The 16131-nt window shown below is 42.4% G+C and overlaps 1 protein-coding gene across 8 annotated transcripts in view; it reads left to right on the plus strand.

Annotated features, from left to right (window-relative positions):
* ESRRG (estrogen related receptor gamma) overlaps window positions 1-16131 on the plus strand; it is a 458151-nt gene that overhangs the window by 319560 nt on the left and 122460 nt on the right. For all 8 annotated transcript variants that reach the window (XM_080650913.1, XM_080650910.1, XM_080650911.1 and 5 more), the window contains one exon: window positions 6076-6491. In XM_080650913.1, coding sequence (XP_080507039.1) covers window positions 6089-6491 — 403 coding nt within the window. In that variant the 5' untranslated portion in view covers window positions 6076-6088. The remainder of the gene's footprint in view (window positions 1-6075; window positions 6492-16131) is intronic.

Here is a 16131-nt window from a genome sequence, read left to right on the forward strand (position 1 = left end):
ACTGTTGATATTTGGCTCTGTTGACTAATGAGTTTGCCGACCACTGGCTTAGAGAGATGCTCTGAGTTGTCATTTTAGGGAGCTGGTCCCTTGTCCCCAGATGGCTTAGCTACATCTCTTGTCAGCAACTCAAGCATCAGCTTGGCAGGAACTCTTTGCTTCCTATTCTTTGTGATGGAGTCGGTGGGAAAGAGCCTTTAAGACTAAATACACAAGTTACTTGTTTAAAGCATCAGAAGCATCCTGTTCTGTAGAAATCTGTTTCGATAGATGGACCTCAACACTTATTTTAAAAGGCATAAAATTGCCCTCGCAGGTTTGGCTCAGTGGATAGAGTATCGGCCTGCAGACAGAAGGGTCCTGAGTTCAATTCTGGTCAAAGGCACGTACTTCAGTTGCAGGCTGGATCCCTGGCCCTGGTTGGAGCGTGTGTGGGAGGCAACCAATGGATGTGTCTCTCTCACATCAATGTTTCTCTCTCTGTGTGTCTCCCCCACTTCCACTCTCTCTAAAAATCAATGGAAAAATATACTCTGGTAAGGATTAACAACAAAAAAATAAAAATAAAAAAAATAAAAAGGCCTAAAATTATACCCAAGTGTTTATACATAACGTGCACACGAGTTTCAATCTTTCTGAGCATGTGGGTTTGGATTTACAATTCTTTCTTTACAACTAATGATCTCCTTCCGTTAGGTTAACCAGGCAGACCTTCAGATATTTCTTATTAAAAGAAAAAATCCTTTCTCTCCCTTCCCCAACTAAGCCAGTGTACCTTAATGCAATGATGATATGTTAGAGCCAACAGTTGTCAAAGCAGCGTATTACTGTGATGCCATAATGACACCCTGTCTCCGCAAAGTAGTCATGTTTGCTCAAATCACACACTGCACAGTGGCTGCCTGACACGGCACTTCACGCACCTGCGTTCCCTTTCTTCGCCATCACCGCTCTGACAATAGCAGCTGCTGCCCATTTTGTTCTGAAGCGATTCATGTCTTACCACTTTGGAGGGCGATTCGTTGAAAGCTCTTGCAAAGTAGCTGCTGGAAGTTGTAACTCGGGCTGCGAGGGTGCTGCTCGGGGCCTGGGCTCTGTGGCCTGGGCCTCGCTCCTTAGTCTTAGAGAATCACCCTCCCCCCACCCCCACCCCCCCAAAAAAAAAGCATGAAAAGAAAACAAATTAATTAATTAATTAAAGCTTTATTATTATTATTATTTAAAACACAATTACTTAAATCATTCATGTGGTGATTTCAGAAGGTGGAAGATTCTGAATCCAGTGCTCCTAGATTCATTCCCATTGTGAATAGGTAAGCGTAGCAATTAGGTGTGGAATCTAGTAACCTGATATTCTGTGATTCAGTGAGGATGCTAAGGACTTCTCTCTCTCTCTCTCTCTCCCCTTTCTCTTCTTGTATTTGTAAACTTGCATACAATTTTTGAATATAAATTGACAGTGTGTTTGGAATTTACAAGGATGGGTACCTTTTTCAGCCCTTAAGGGTGACAAGGAAGAGAAAAAGAAGAGTGAGTTGTTTAGTTGTCATTCATTGAGCCTATTAAGGTGTCTGTCACTGATATAGTAAAAGTTTCAAAATCCTTGCCTCCTGTTACAATCAGGACGACCAAAGAAGACCTCTGAATATGTTTCTCATGAGAATTTTATGCACCATTTTTTACATTGGGAATAAAAATAGCAAATAAATTTGAATTTCATATGAAATATAGCTGTTTGTGAAGAACTTATATTTTGATGACTGGGATAATATATAAACCAGTGGAATATTCCAGCATTTGACAATTAAAATATTGGCTATGCTTAAGTCCCATCTGGGAAATATGGGACCCCCAGACGCGTACGCAGGTCTGAGAAAATTCACTGCAATTCACACAAGATCACACATTTACCTGGATCTAGCTAGATTCTGAAAACAATTAAGCTTGCTCGATGATTATAATATAAATTGAATATTCACTTACAGATTATCTTTGATTCTTGTTCTTTTTTTCTCTCTATAAAGGCACACATAGACACACCATTAATTAATTTTCAAAAATTACATTTTTATGTGGTCCTGCAACCAGGAAGTTTTATTTGCCTGATCTTTAGTGTCTAACACCAAAGATAAAATTTACCTTTTTGGACCCTTAAGCCAGGCTAGGCAATGAGTTCCTATGATGAAGCATGGAAATCAGAATCATTTGTGACGTATCTCAAATTGTTGAAAATGCTTTTCAAAGCACTGACATTTCCCCGGTCTCAGGAAGGCTGTTAAACCCCTCAAATATAGTTTCATATACAGAAACTAAATGTTTGTTGTTGTTCTTTTACATAATTATTTTTCCCCCCTGGTTTGATTTCAGGGTATTCTCTCAGAGAAGGTTTTTGGAAAATCAGTCTTGTTCCCTTGTGCTACTCATCATTTTATTTTTTTAAATTGATTTGAGAGAGAAAGAAACATCAATCTGTTGTGCCACTTATTTATGTATTTATTGGTTGATGCTTGTATGTGCCCTGACCAGGAATCAAACCCACAACCTTGGTATATTGGGATGATGCTCTAACCAACTAAACTACCTGACCAGGGCTCATCATTTCTCTTAAAATAAAAGCAACTATACTAAGGCTTTAAAATAAATATTTCCCACAGTTTTCAGCACGCAATTTCTATGCATAATTCTTAACTAAATTCAGGTTTTTATTAATCCAATGTGACCTGAAATTTCTGCGTTAACAGCACAATGTGGAATTGGGCTTATTCTCTTTGGCTGCAGATAAAGCCATCATCTTGAAAATGGCTCTTTCTGACAAAAAGGTGTTCTTTTGAAATAAAGTCTTATTCACTACATTCCTCTTAGAGTTAATGCGAATTTTAGTGCCTCTAATTTTAGATTGAAGTGAAGTCTAGAATAAAACCCACCAGCTGACAATTGAATTTATAGATAGTTGTGAATATTTCAGGCTTGAATAATAGAGCTATAGAATCTCAGAGACAGAGAGGGAGAGAATTAAGACCCGCCATAGTTTTCGCGGATAATGTAATGGTGCCAAGGAAGTGTTCAGTGTAATGAGCTAAGGAGTCATTAGGAGTCAACTGTGTTCTCTTGGAGATTTTGTTTAGGCGTCGCTACCACCCTGGAGAGGGGGCTCAACAGGGACCACAGCCAGTGAGCTGTCCCCTACAGCCCCTTTTTGCTCATGGTTGAGCTGAGGATGGAATAGCTCTCCATTTTTAAGAAATCAGTGCACACCTTTAAAATGTCGTCCAGACATGGCTGCCCTGGGCTTTGGAGTCAGACCTGAGGTTGTCTTGGGGATTCAATCTGGTACTATTTTGTGAAGAGCTCAGGCTAGTGCCTGGCACCTTACGAGCACCTGATACATGGCAACGTGGCTGTTAGGATTTTAACTGGGCAAAAGGTGTACATGAAGGAGGTTGTTCATGTCTGAAAAGAACCATGGACCACTTAAAATAATTAAAATTAAAGTAATAAATTAAGCCCAGCTGGTGTGGCTCAGTGGTCAAGCATTCACCCATGAACTAGGAGGTTACATTTTGATTCCCAGTCAGGGCACATGCCCGGGTTGCGTGGAGGAGGCAGCCGATCAATGATTCTCTCTCATCATTGATGTTTCTATCTCTCTCTCCCTCTCCCTTCCTCTCTGAAATCAATAAAAATATAAAAAAGACTTGGTGTTGGCGGGCAGTTTCGAAAGAGTTAATTGTCATAGCTGTGAGAAATTCAGAGCCGGAGAGAGGAAAGGGAACAGCCATGTGTTAATACCCTAATAACTTCTAACTCTGGTCTCAGATCGTAATGTATGTGCGAAGAGTCCAGTAATTATAAGGTAATGAGTGGAGTGTGGTGGGGTAAGTGCTCTAAATTAAAAGGGATTTGCAGGGCTGTTGTAAGTCAGCGCCGACCCGCTTTCTTTCAAACGTTGACTCGAGGAAAAGTGCTTCGCCCCGAGTGCTTGCGGGGAGCCAGGAGAGCGATCTATTAATTACAGCGCTCGTTAGCAGTGACGGGGACGGGCCGCGGACGCAGGGGGAGCGGGCACCGGGCAGGCTGGTGAGGGGGCGGTTCTTTCTTCTGTTCTTGTGAAAGGACAACATAGGCGGGTGGGCAGCAAGCAAAGTCTTTGGGAGGCTTTCTCTGTCCTGTTTGCTTTTCTTACGTCCTGATCCTGGTTAAGTTTAGGAAGCAGAATACAGTGTCCACGGTGCAATATATTGATGAAGAGGCAAACGCTTGTTCTTGAGATGGTCTTCTTGGGACAGTTAACATTTCCTGATAGGAAATTCCATATTTTTGTTCACTTTATTATTATTTTTGTCGTCATTAATCCTCACCTGAGGATATTTTTCCATTGATTTTTAGAGAGAGTGGAAGGGAAGGGGGGAGAGAGAGAGAGAGAGAGAGAGAGAGAGAGAGAGAGAGAGAGAGAGATATCAATATCGATGTAAGAGAGACACACCTATTGGTTGCCTCCCGTGCCTGACCGGGGGCTGGGATGGAGCCTGCAACAGAGATATGTGCCCTTGACTGGGAATCAAACCTGTCAGTCTACAGGCCAATGTTCTCTCTACCGAGCCAACCTGGCTAGGGCATATTTTTGTTCACTTTAAAGCAACAGAACAGTGGGGGGAGGGGTGTGGAGAAGAGCATGAAATCTGTGCAGTGATCAAACATGACTGGATTTATAGTGAAGGAGATAATTGCATTCATTTGGCTGTTCCCCCAAATTCTGGCGAGTGACCATTACTCTGTGGGATTCCCATAAATCAACTTTCCACTGGGAAGCAATTATCTAAGTCCCTTTCTCAACTGTCACCTCTTCTTCCTATAGTGGGCTCTCAGAAGGTTCGTAGGGACTTTGCTAAAAGGGGTTTTGCACTATGACTGAGTGGGAAGAAAATAGGACCCATTATATCTTTTCATCTAATTACCTTTTCTGAAACTGAATCGCTTATGGGCCCAGCCAAGGAAGACGGGCAGGGTGTTCCTTCTAGATAAGAGAGTTTGTCACCGTAGATGTCCACATTTGTTTTCGGGAGGTTTCATGTTAAAAGACCATAAGATGGGGAGGAAAGGGGACCATCACAAACCTTCTTTTTTCCCCATCACAAAATTTGATACCTTCTTACTTTGCTGAATATAAAGTAGCAGATTTATGGGCGTGGGCACAGGTATATAGTAGGCTCACATGGCTTTTGCTGACTCATCTCTCCAACAGTGGCAAATCACACACACACACAAACATATTTATTCATCAGTGCCGCTCATCATCTCACTAACATTTGTGCTGGTCATCATTTCACTAACATTTGTGGGCTCCAGGAAGTAAAGCCTTAAACATCGGCTAAAATTTTATACTTGATGTCTTTCTACAGTGGTCCATGTCTGTGAAATAGAACCATTTGAATAAAGAAGCAAAGTGACTGAGGATATATTTCCTATGTGTCTTAGATCAATAAAGAACACGGCTAGGCTCATGGAAGAGGGCTGACAAATAGTAATTGCAGAGCCACAGACTCATCGGTTCAGTCTTGACAAAAGTTTGGTTCTGCTCATAGGAAAATGATTGTAGGATCTGAAAGTGGGAGGGAAAAGTAGAGTGAAAATAGATGCGATTTTAGACATGATGCGGACTCTGCAGATCACTCCTCTTCCATGGGTACATTTAGAGTCTAGAGAGTTGATTTAGATCTTGTCTGTTCGCCAAGAGAAAGGTACAATTAAAGGAATTGGACCCATTAGACCTTTTGTTCATGGGCTGCCTGGGTATTTGTATGTAGCCCTGTCATGGCCTTATGCTGATTCCCTTCTTGTAGAACAAGAGGTGCTGACTAGAGAATGAATGATGGGAAATCCCTAGGTCTTAGGCAGCACCCTCCCAAGGGGCAGAGTCTTTAACATTTGAATCCTTTGTTTTTCCTCCTTTCGTTCTTCCCTTTCACTTTCTCTATTTCCTTTTTTACCTCCTCTTTGCTTCTACCTCTTTTGGTGGCTGTGTTTGACTCTCTCTCTCTCCTTCTCTTTCTCCCTCTGTCTCTCCCTGAATCCCAGGCTTCTCTGCAGAATGTCAAACAAAGATCGACACATTGATTCCAGCTGTTCGTCCTTCATCAAGACGGAACCCTCCAGCCCGGCCTCCCTGACGGACAGCGTCAACCACCACAGCCCAGGTGGCTCCTCGGACGCCAGTGGGAGCTACAGTTCAACCATGAATGGACACCAGAACGGACTTGACTCGCCACCTCTCTACCCTTCCGCTCCCATCCTAGGAGGCAGTGGGCCTGTCAGGAAACTGTATGACGACTGCTCCAGCACCATTGTGGAAGACCCCCAGACCAAGTGTGAATACATGCTCAACTCCATGCCCAAGAGACTGTGTTTGGTGTGCGGGGACATCGCCTCTGGGTACCACTACGGGGTCGCGTCGTGTGAAGCCTGCAAGGCGTTCTTTAAGAGAACGATCCAAGGTTAGTTTGGGACCTGGGGATCCCCTGCCCTCTACCAACCTCACTTGATGGTTGGTTGGTTGGTTTCCTTAGTTCTCATCCTCATTTGTCAAGTTTCACTGTCTCAGTTCTATCTTTTTTTAAAAAAATGTTTTTATTGATTTCAGAGAGGAAGGGAGAGTGAGAGAGAGATAGAAACATCAATGATGAGAGAGAATCATTGATCTGCCTCCTGCACACCCCCTACTGGGGATCAAGCCCGCAACTCCGGGCATGCGTGCTGACCAGGAATCAAACCGTGATCTCCTGGGTCATAGGTTGACGCTCAGCCACTGAGCAACACTGGCTGGGCTGGAAACATCACGTTAGCCTATTTATAAAACTGCAAAACTCGGTAATGAAGCACGCTTCCGGTCTTTGGGTCCTTACAGCCATTGTCTGTCCACAGTGTTAGAATACTGAGGACACAGAGTAGCTAAAACTTAAATGTTGGTGATTTGGTTTTGTTAACTTGGCATACACAGCTCTGGATCTAGCCACATAAAGATAAGCAGATATTTTGGGAAAAATCAACAAATCCTGTGTATTCTGACATATGAAGGAAGTTTTCAGTATGAAATACATTCCCACTTTCTCAACAAATACAGGGTGTTCCCTCAAAATGTATACACACTTTAACAGCTGATAGCTCAATTTTGAAAATGAAATGTATTTTAATAAATGCTGCCTTTATAATTATCCAAAGTGTGTGTATACATTATATTGGGACACCCTATATTTTCTGAGAACCTACTGTGCGCCAGGCCGCTTGCTGGCTGGACTTTCATTTTTTATCTACATTTTATTACAACATTGTTTCCAAAGGTTGGTGGGTTGGGGTTAAATTCCTCATACAAATGCCTTGAAAGAAAGCCAGGTATTTTTTTTTTTTGCGGGGGGGTGGGGGTTAAACTCTTTGGTCCTCAGTATATTTTCTAAAGATGGAACAAGTATTTGAAACAATTTCCCGAGAGTTGTTTAAACAAATCAACTAGCTTCACTATTATTAGCTCTGCAGCAGTTACTGAGCAATCCCTGGGATAAGGCAGTGGGAATTCTGTGCCCGGTTCTTCCTTCGGATGCTGAAACGGGACCAGGAGCCGCGCTGAGCGGGGCGCAGGCTGATCTTGGCATTGATGTATATGCTCAGCTCCGCTCCATATTGGAGAGAGCTACTTGCAAGGGTTCTGAGCGGGAGACAGAGATGTCACTGTCCAGATTAGCGCTCTGGGCTTGCCCACCTGGCTGTGCTTGGAGCTGGCAGCTGGGCGCACTGGGTGAGGCCATGCGGCTAGCTCCCTCGGCAGGCAACCCACCACGGTCCTTACTTAGCCCCAGAGAGGCAGTGAGGCACATAAAGGGATTAAATTGTGAAAGTATAATGTAATAATCAGGGCAATAATTATAAGGAAGATTGGAACAGCCCCTCTTTTCTGTGGCCAAACAATGATGGCATTTGAACTCCAAAGATGTTGAAGGTGCCGAATCTCTCGTATCACCATGGATTTTTTTTTTAATCCTCACTCAAGGGTGTATTCCATTGGTTTTTAGAGAGAGTGGAAGAGAGAGGGAAAGACAGAGAGTAACATCGATGTGAGAGAAACATATCGATTAGTTGCCTCCTGCATGGGCTGTGACCAGGACCCGGGCCAGGGAGGAGCCTGCAACCCAGGAGCATGCCCTTGACCAGAATCAAACCCCGGACCCTTTGGCCCACAGTCTGACGTTCTATTCACTGAGCCAAACCAGCTAGGGCTTATCATGGATTCTTATCCAGATTTTGAAATGGCTATAGAATCCATTGTCAAGCCTTCAGGCAGGATTGCAGCCAACTATCTTTGACGTATCATAGCCTCTCTCTTCCCTTCTTTAAAAAGCTCCAGAGAATGAGACAGGATTATGCAATGTGCCTGAAGACCAAGTCTTCCCACGCTCTCCCAGCCCTTGTGGCCAGGGCTTATGTAAGCGGGTTTCTACTCTCATTGACTTGACCAAGGGACATGTGCACCCAAAGGCCTTGTCACAGGGCATAGCTCCTCCTTAGCGTCTTTATTTCTTGTTGTACCAATTTATTTCTAAGGTTAGTTATACAATATGTAATGCATATACATTTTAAGAGCTGGGAGAAATACCTCTTACATTGAGAACCCAAAGAACGTATACCCAGAGCGCATCCTGAGAAAAGAAATGGTAATTGTACATTTCAAAGCTGAATGTGATATTCCGGTTGTGAAAGGCAATTAATTGTAGATTTCAGGGAAAGTCAACCAGAAAGGCACATTTTATTCATTGGCTGTTTTCAAGTTATCATTAGACGATTGAATTAGGTCAGCACATAGCTAGGTAAAAATCAAGGTGCGTATTTTTGTTTCTTTGTTTTTTTTTTCTGTTGACCAAACATTTTTTAGAAGACTTTGACAGTTCTAACCTATCATCCAACAGGGTTACAATAGAGGCAATGATTTCAACGTCATTTTCCTAGGGTTATTAACTTATTCTGATTTTTTTTTCCTAATTCTAATTTTGGCCTCAATTCATAAATGAGTGAGTGGAAAAATTTTTTTTTAATCTTCTGGACCCTTGCTATGGAGGCAAAAGAAGAAAAATATCTTTATATCCAAAAAAGCCAATACACATTTTATTATTTAATACATAAAACCCTAACCACCCTGAAGTTTTTATTTCTATATAAGAATATGGAAAGTGCCCAACCAGCATGGCTCAGTGGTTGAGCATGGGCCTATGAACCAGGTCATGGTTCGATTCCCTGTCAGGGCACATGCCAGGTTGCAGGCTCCATCCCCAGTGGGGATTGTGCAGGAGGTAGCCAAGCATAGATTCTCTCACATCATTGATGTTTCTCTCCCTCTCTCTCTCTCTCTCTCTCTCTCTCTCTCTCTCTCTCTCTCTCTTTCTCTGAAATGAATAAAAATATATTTTTTAAAAAAGATTAGGCATTTGCCTGCAAGCCATATGCTAAAGGCTGTGGACATGGCCTGTGGGATTGATGTCCCTGACTTCTTTTCACCCTGAATTGCTGACTCTTTCCTGAACAGCGGGCATTCCTGGAGCCTCATTCCTAGACGTTGCCTTTTCTTTGCCTTCAGAGCTATTTTGGTCTTAGGATAGAATGTTTGCAGCGCAGAAGGAGATAGGTACTTACACATTGTCTGTTACTTCATAGGCACTTCCCAAGGAAACATAATGAATTAACTTCTATGTAGCTTAGTTTTCAGAGAAAGTAATTAGCCTGGTTTGTACATGGAGCTTTAAATCTCTAACATGTTCTAAAATTAAAATCCAAAATACGATGGCAATGCCTCCGTTGACTTGAAGAATCTCAGTGATTTATAAGGGCAGATGTAGTACTCAATTAAATATTGAGGTAATATTTTCAAAAGAAATATTGTCTAGAATTTATTTGCTTTAACTCAGAGCTTGCTTTTGTTGTAAGTCTGACGTTTTCGTGTTTTGTTTTGTTTTTTTCTTTCTGGCATCGGATGCCAGTTATGTCTAGTTTTTTTGAAGTGCATTAATGTTGCTAAATTATGAATGAGAACTATTATTCTACTCCTGCTATTTTAACAGCTATCTTCAGTGTTTATTTCAATTGTAAAATTTAGTATTGCAGACTTTCTTTGTTGGCAGAGAATGTACAATATGTGAATGGATTTCTCAGGAAATAGCATCATTTGCAGTTTTATTTTTCCTAGTTTTAACTTAGCAGACCCACTTCTTGGAATCAGTGAGTGTTTTTAAGAAACCACCATACTGCCTTTTACAATGGCTGCACCATTTTCCACCTCACCAACAGGGGTCCAACTTCTCACCATCCTCTCTAGTACTTACCGTACCTATTTTTTTCTCCCCCTCCTCTCCCTCCTCCTTGTTCTCCTTCTCTTGAGTTGAATATAATCCCTTCGTTGTACCTGTAATAGATGAAGAATTTGTTCATTTATCACCACAGTCATGGATCTGTTAGTTTTTAGAATGTGCCCACACATGTTGGGCGGTTATTTCTCTGTGCCTGAAGTTTCTCATCTACAAATAATACGATGATGTGATGAGGCCTGTGCTCTGACCTGGCCTCGTATACTTTAAAAGCTTTTGAAGTATCAGATAATTTTAGAATTAATTTTTCTAGAGAGGTTTCTAGTCTATGGGCCAAGTTTTTTATTCAGTTTTTCAACATAGTGGATTATAAGAATGTTCCCAAAGTTATGGTTCAGTGATAGTAAAGGTGTATAAAGAGGAGGTGGACAGAAGTAAGTCTTAACACTATTTTAGGTTTTTATAAACCATTTCCAGACATTCCCTAAATATGAAGTTTGAGAGTTCAACTCTTCAGTAAACCACAGTTTGCTGTCTCAGTTCCGTGGATGTTATCCACTAACCCTCATTTCGCCACTGGATTTTTAGTTGTTTCAGGGATGGGGAACGTCCGGCCCGTGGGCCATATGAGGCCCTGGAAATCATGTGCTCTGGCCCTGCCAAGGCATTAGTTAATTAAATGTTTGCCCAAATATAGCAGGCTAATGTTGTAAGTTGATCATTTTATATGGCCCTTGAATGATGTTATAAATATCCAAATGGCCTTTGGAATAAATGTACACATAGAAATGTTTTCTATCCAAAGCTAGTGGCTGCATGATACTTAACACTTCTTTCTTTCATCAAGTGTATTTTTTAACAATATCCCAGCCCCCTTTTTTATAGTCATATGTTTTAAAAGAGATATAAGCAAACTCGTATCAGATTGTTTAAAATTTGTAAGCCGGAAAGGAACATTGAAAAGTTGATGTTGAATATTGAGCACAACACATTTTGTGGGGCTTAGGGTTAGCTCAGATATAATGCCTTTCTTGTGACAGGTCATCTTTGAGGTCTTTTATGAAGACTCTTGTGACAGGATCCCCACATTATAGGAACTCAAAAATGAAGAAGGCCCTACTGGTGTGGCTCAGTGGTTGAGCTTCAACCCATGAACCAAGAGGTCTCCGGTTCGATCCCTGGTCAGGGCACATGCCCGAGTTGCAGTAGAGGTGGTGCAGGAGACAGCCAGTCTATGTTTCTCCCTCATTGATGTTTCCATCTCTCTCTCCCTCTCCCTTCGTCTCTCTCTAAAAATCAATAAGACATTTTAAAAAATGAAGATGAAGAGACTGTACACATCACGGAGGGGACATCTCACACTGCAGGACCACAGTGTCTTTTGGAAGATGATAGCATCCTGCCAAAGCTAACCACATTGCATTCCTACGGAACTTGGAGGAGAGATCTTTATTACTCCGCCATTTTCAGCAGCGAGTGTGTTTTTATTATACACACGATTCTCTTTGAAATGCATTTCAGAGCTTGCCTTCCTGGTGGCGGATTATTATTTTTTCTATCATGAACAATAGCATTATTTTGGGATCTTTAAGTTATATTGTTTACAACCTGACACCTGTTGCTTTGGCGACAGGTTTGTTTGGTTTCTGTGCAGTTACACTGGCCACAAACCATGGTGGTGCCGAGATAAGTTGAGGGATTTCTTTTTGAGGTGTTGAGAGATGCCATTCTCTTAAAAGCAACCCTATCCTCTCCCACAGCTGCCCCTGCTCCATAAGTCTGACAACAGTCAAAGACAATGCCAAGATCCACCCTCACCCTGCTTCGCCGGGCATCACCATTTCCTTTCCAACCATCAGCAATAGCAACGGCGGCAGCCACACAAAGCTCCCTCTCAGAAGATAGGAATTCCATTTTCTATCTCTGTGCCAAGCAACACTCAATTACTTCCAAAAGATTAGAGCCGGGCAGTGTTGCATCATAGTTCAGAGCACGGATTGTATTTATTTTTAAATTTTTTCAATGACAGCAGACATTGCATATTACTTTCTGTTAGTTTCAGGTGTACAGCACAGTTGTTAGACAATCATATACTTCTTTTAAAATATATTTTTATTGATTTCAGAAAGGAAGGGAGAAGGAGAGATAGAAACATCAATGATGAGAGAGAATCATTGATTGGCTGACTCCTGCACGCCCCCTACTGGGGATTGAGCCCGCAACCTGGGCATGTGCCCCTGACAGGAATCAAACCTGGGACTCTTCAGTCCGCAGGCTGACGCTCTATCCACTGAGCCAAACCAGCAAGGGCAACAATCATATACTTTGCAAAGTGTCCCCCCTGGTATTTCTAGTACCCACCTGGCACCATATGCAGTATTATTGACGATCTTCTCTAGGCTGTACTTTACCAATCCCCATGATGGTTTGTAAGTACAGATTGGTACTACTGATCCCTTCACCTTTTACATCCAACATCCAATGCCCCTCCCCTCTGGCAAGTATCAGTCAAGAGCACAGGCTTTATATCCAGTGTGACTGGGTTCAAATCCTGGCTCAGGCACTTGCTAACCATGTGATGCTGGGTGAGTTACCTCTTGTCTCGGTGCCTTAATTCTCTCATCCACAGAATGGGGGTTCATCCATGTGAAGTACATAGACGAATGCCTGGCACTGTTAATGTTTATTCTAGGTATTGACAAGTAAGTTTTAGTGGGGGCATTTAAGGAGTATTAGACTGGATGTCAGGGTATTTGAGTTTTAGTCTTTCCTACAATTAACTAGCCCATATCTTTGTAAAGATGGTCAGGTGTAAGTGAGTACGTATTCGTCCGTGTGTCTATGTGGTCTGCAAAAAAACAAGGGGCGGAACCAACTCTTTGAAGCTTAATATCTTAAAAATCTGTGTTGCTTTCTGCCAAATGATACACCATCGGTGGATTGTTTTGAGTTTTATTATGTGTAATTGACTACGCTTAATTTTTTTAAATTAATAATTTGGGGTAGCCCTAGCTGGTTTGGCTCAGTGGATAGAGTGTCAGCCTGCAGACTGAAGGGTCCTGGGTTCAATTCCGAGCAAGGGCATGTACCTTGGTTGCAGGTTCCATCCTTGTCCCTGGTCAGGACACGTGGGAGGCAACCAATCAGTGTGTTTCTCTCACATCAATGTTTCTCTCTTTCTCTGTCTCTCCCCATTTTTTCCACTCTCTCTAAAAATCAATGGGAAAATATCCTTAGTTGAGGATTACCTCCCTCCCCCCAAAAAAAGATAGCACTCAACTTACATGCACATTGTAATCCCAGCTATAGATAGTATTGTTTTGTATGTGTGTGTTTTTAATTTATTATTATTTTTTATTTAAATTCTTTATTGTTTAAACTATTACATATGTCTTTTTTTTCCCCTCATTGATCTCTCCCCAGCCATTCCCACCCCCCATGTGTGTGTGTGTGTGTTGTTGTTTTTTTAAATTTCCAGTGGTTTGAGCAGAAAGTAGCTAGAAACAAAGCATTGAAAAGAAAGAAAAGGAGAGAAGGGGAAGAGATCTCTGAGTGGAAAAACCTTCATTACCATAGACAGAGGGCTTTTGTCCTTTTCTTTTGGATTCCGGTGTTTAAAACAAAAATACTACAGATTATTGCAATGCTCAGTAAATGTGTACTCAGGCAAATCCCATTATTTTCAAATCACTTATTGTTGGAAAACAATTGGATAATCCCCACTTGGAATGCCCTGCGGGTTATCGCCACCCCCTTGGTTCTGTTAATAAAATTAAAACAATTGGGGGAGATACAGGGATGCTTTCAAATGGGTGTTATAATTGTGATGTCTGCATCTGGGAACCGGGGGGTACCTCCCAGGAACCATAGCAGGCCTATGTGTGAGCCATGGGAGTCGGGAGACGAGACTTGACATAGACTTTTATTTTGAGATGCCAGGCTAATTTACATCCCTCAGCCCTTTCACTGCCAAACTGTAAAAGTCCATTAGGTGACTGAAAGGAAGACACAAATTATTCACCGGCACTCCGGGCTGGAGTTTTGCATCCACCCTGTTATTCCCGCGCCCCCGCCCACCCCCCCCCCCCCCCCCCCCCGCCCGCCGCCAGCTAGCTGCAAGATTCTATTAGGCAGTAAGTGAGAATATTACGCTGCTGCACACTAATTGTACAAAAGAGTCTGAAATAAGGAATCAGGGCCCAGGACTTTCTGAGACGTCGCCAGGAAATATGTTATACCTGGCTCCATCATTCTTGTCAGCCGGCTTTAAAGTCCACAGCTTCCAGGCCTAGCCAGTCTGGCTCAGTGGATAGACCGTTGGCCTGCGGATTGAAGAGTCCTGGGTTCGATTGTGGTCAAGGGCAGGTACATTGGTTGCAGGCTCCTTTCCGGCCTGAACCCTGGACAGGGCACATGCAGGAGGTAACCAATCTATGTGTTTCTCTCACATTGATGTTTCTCTGTGTCTTTCCCTCTCTCTTCTACTCTCTCTAAAATCAGTGGAAAAATATCCTCAGGTGAGGATTAAAAGCAAACAAACAAACAAACAAAAAAACCCTACAGCTTCCAGGTTAATCAGCTCCCTCTCAGCACAGCTCACTCCCCCAGCTCCTGACAAAACTGGGACAATCCCCCTCCTGTCATCAGGAGCTGCCCAGTTGGGTCCCTGGTGCCATCGGACAAATGCGTCCCACATCAGAGCAAGCAATAATGCAAGACATCTCCGCCGTGTGAGAAATGAGAAGCCCGGGCGGTGAACAGTGACTTCTGCCTCATCCTGAGTGTCTGTCCAGGTTAGCATTGCAGGCGCCCACAGGAAACACTGTCTCGTTTTCACTTTGATGAACCGAGGAAAACAAGTGCCCTGTGGAGATCGTGGGTCTTCTGGGAGCCGTGTCTTTGAGCCATTACCAAAATACTGTAGATTGTAGATGGGACGTTGTTACCCAGGGGCGCGGGCAGCACTTTTTTTTTTTTTTTTTTTTTGGATAAATGCTTTCTTTACTGAGTAGTAAAAGCACCAGGAAAGGGTTTTCAAGGGCAGCAGCTCTGTAGATTCTCAGATGCAACAAAGACTTGGTTGTGTGGTGATCATAGCCAACATCAAGGAACTGAGAAACTCAATGGGGGGCTCAGACATGAGAGAGGTTTTCCCCCAGCAAATAAGTTCCTTAGCATGATGCTGCTTTGTTTTTCTCGAGATGTAAACCAAGGTGTTACTTAGTGAAATCAAGGTTATCGTCCACGAATGTGAAGACATTTGTTGAAACAGGACAGTTGGCTGAAGGATACCTGGGCTCATCGTAAACAATTTCTATGCATTTAAGCTGAAACTATATGTTTTGGAAAACACTCAGGGCCCCACTGTATTTTTTCATCTATTCACAGTGAAATTCTGTGTTTTCTTTTTAATATATTTTTATTGATTTCAGAGAGGAAGGGAGAAGGATAGAGAGATAGAAACATCAGTGATGAGAGAGAATCATTGGTCCTCGGCCCCCTGCGTGCCCCACACTGGGGATCAAGCCCACAACCCGAGATATGTGACCAGAAATCAGGTTAAAACTATGACCTCCAGGTTCATAGGTTGAAGCTCAACCACCGAACACTCTTGTGGCTATTCTGTTGTTTGAAGAAATTTTAAATTCTTTACACAGTTATGCATAGATTAAGCCACTATTGTTGAATCACTCCTAACTATATTCTCCAATGTGGCTACAATTCTGACAGTACCTTAAAATATTATAATTAAATAGAAATTAAATAACTGAGTCTCTCTATATTCTATATT

The sequence above is a fragment of the Plecotus auritus genome (assembly GCF_963455305.1).
Source record: "Plecotus auritus genome assembly, chromosome: 14".
NCBI lineage: Eukaryota > Metazoa > Chordata > Mammalia > Chiroptera > Vespertilionidae > Plecotus > Plecotus auritus.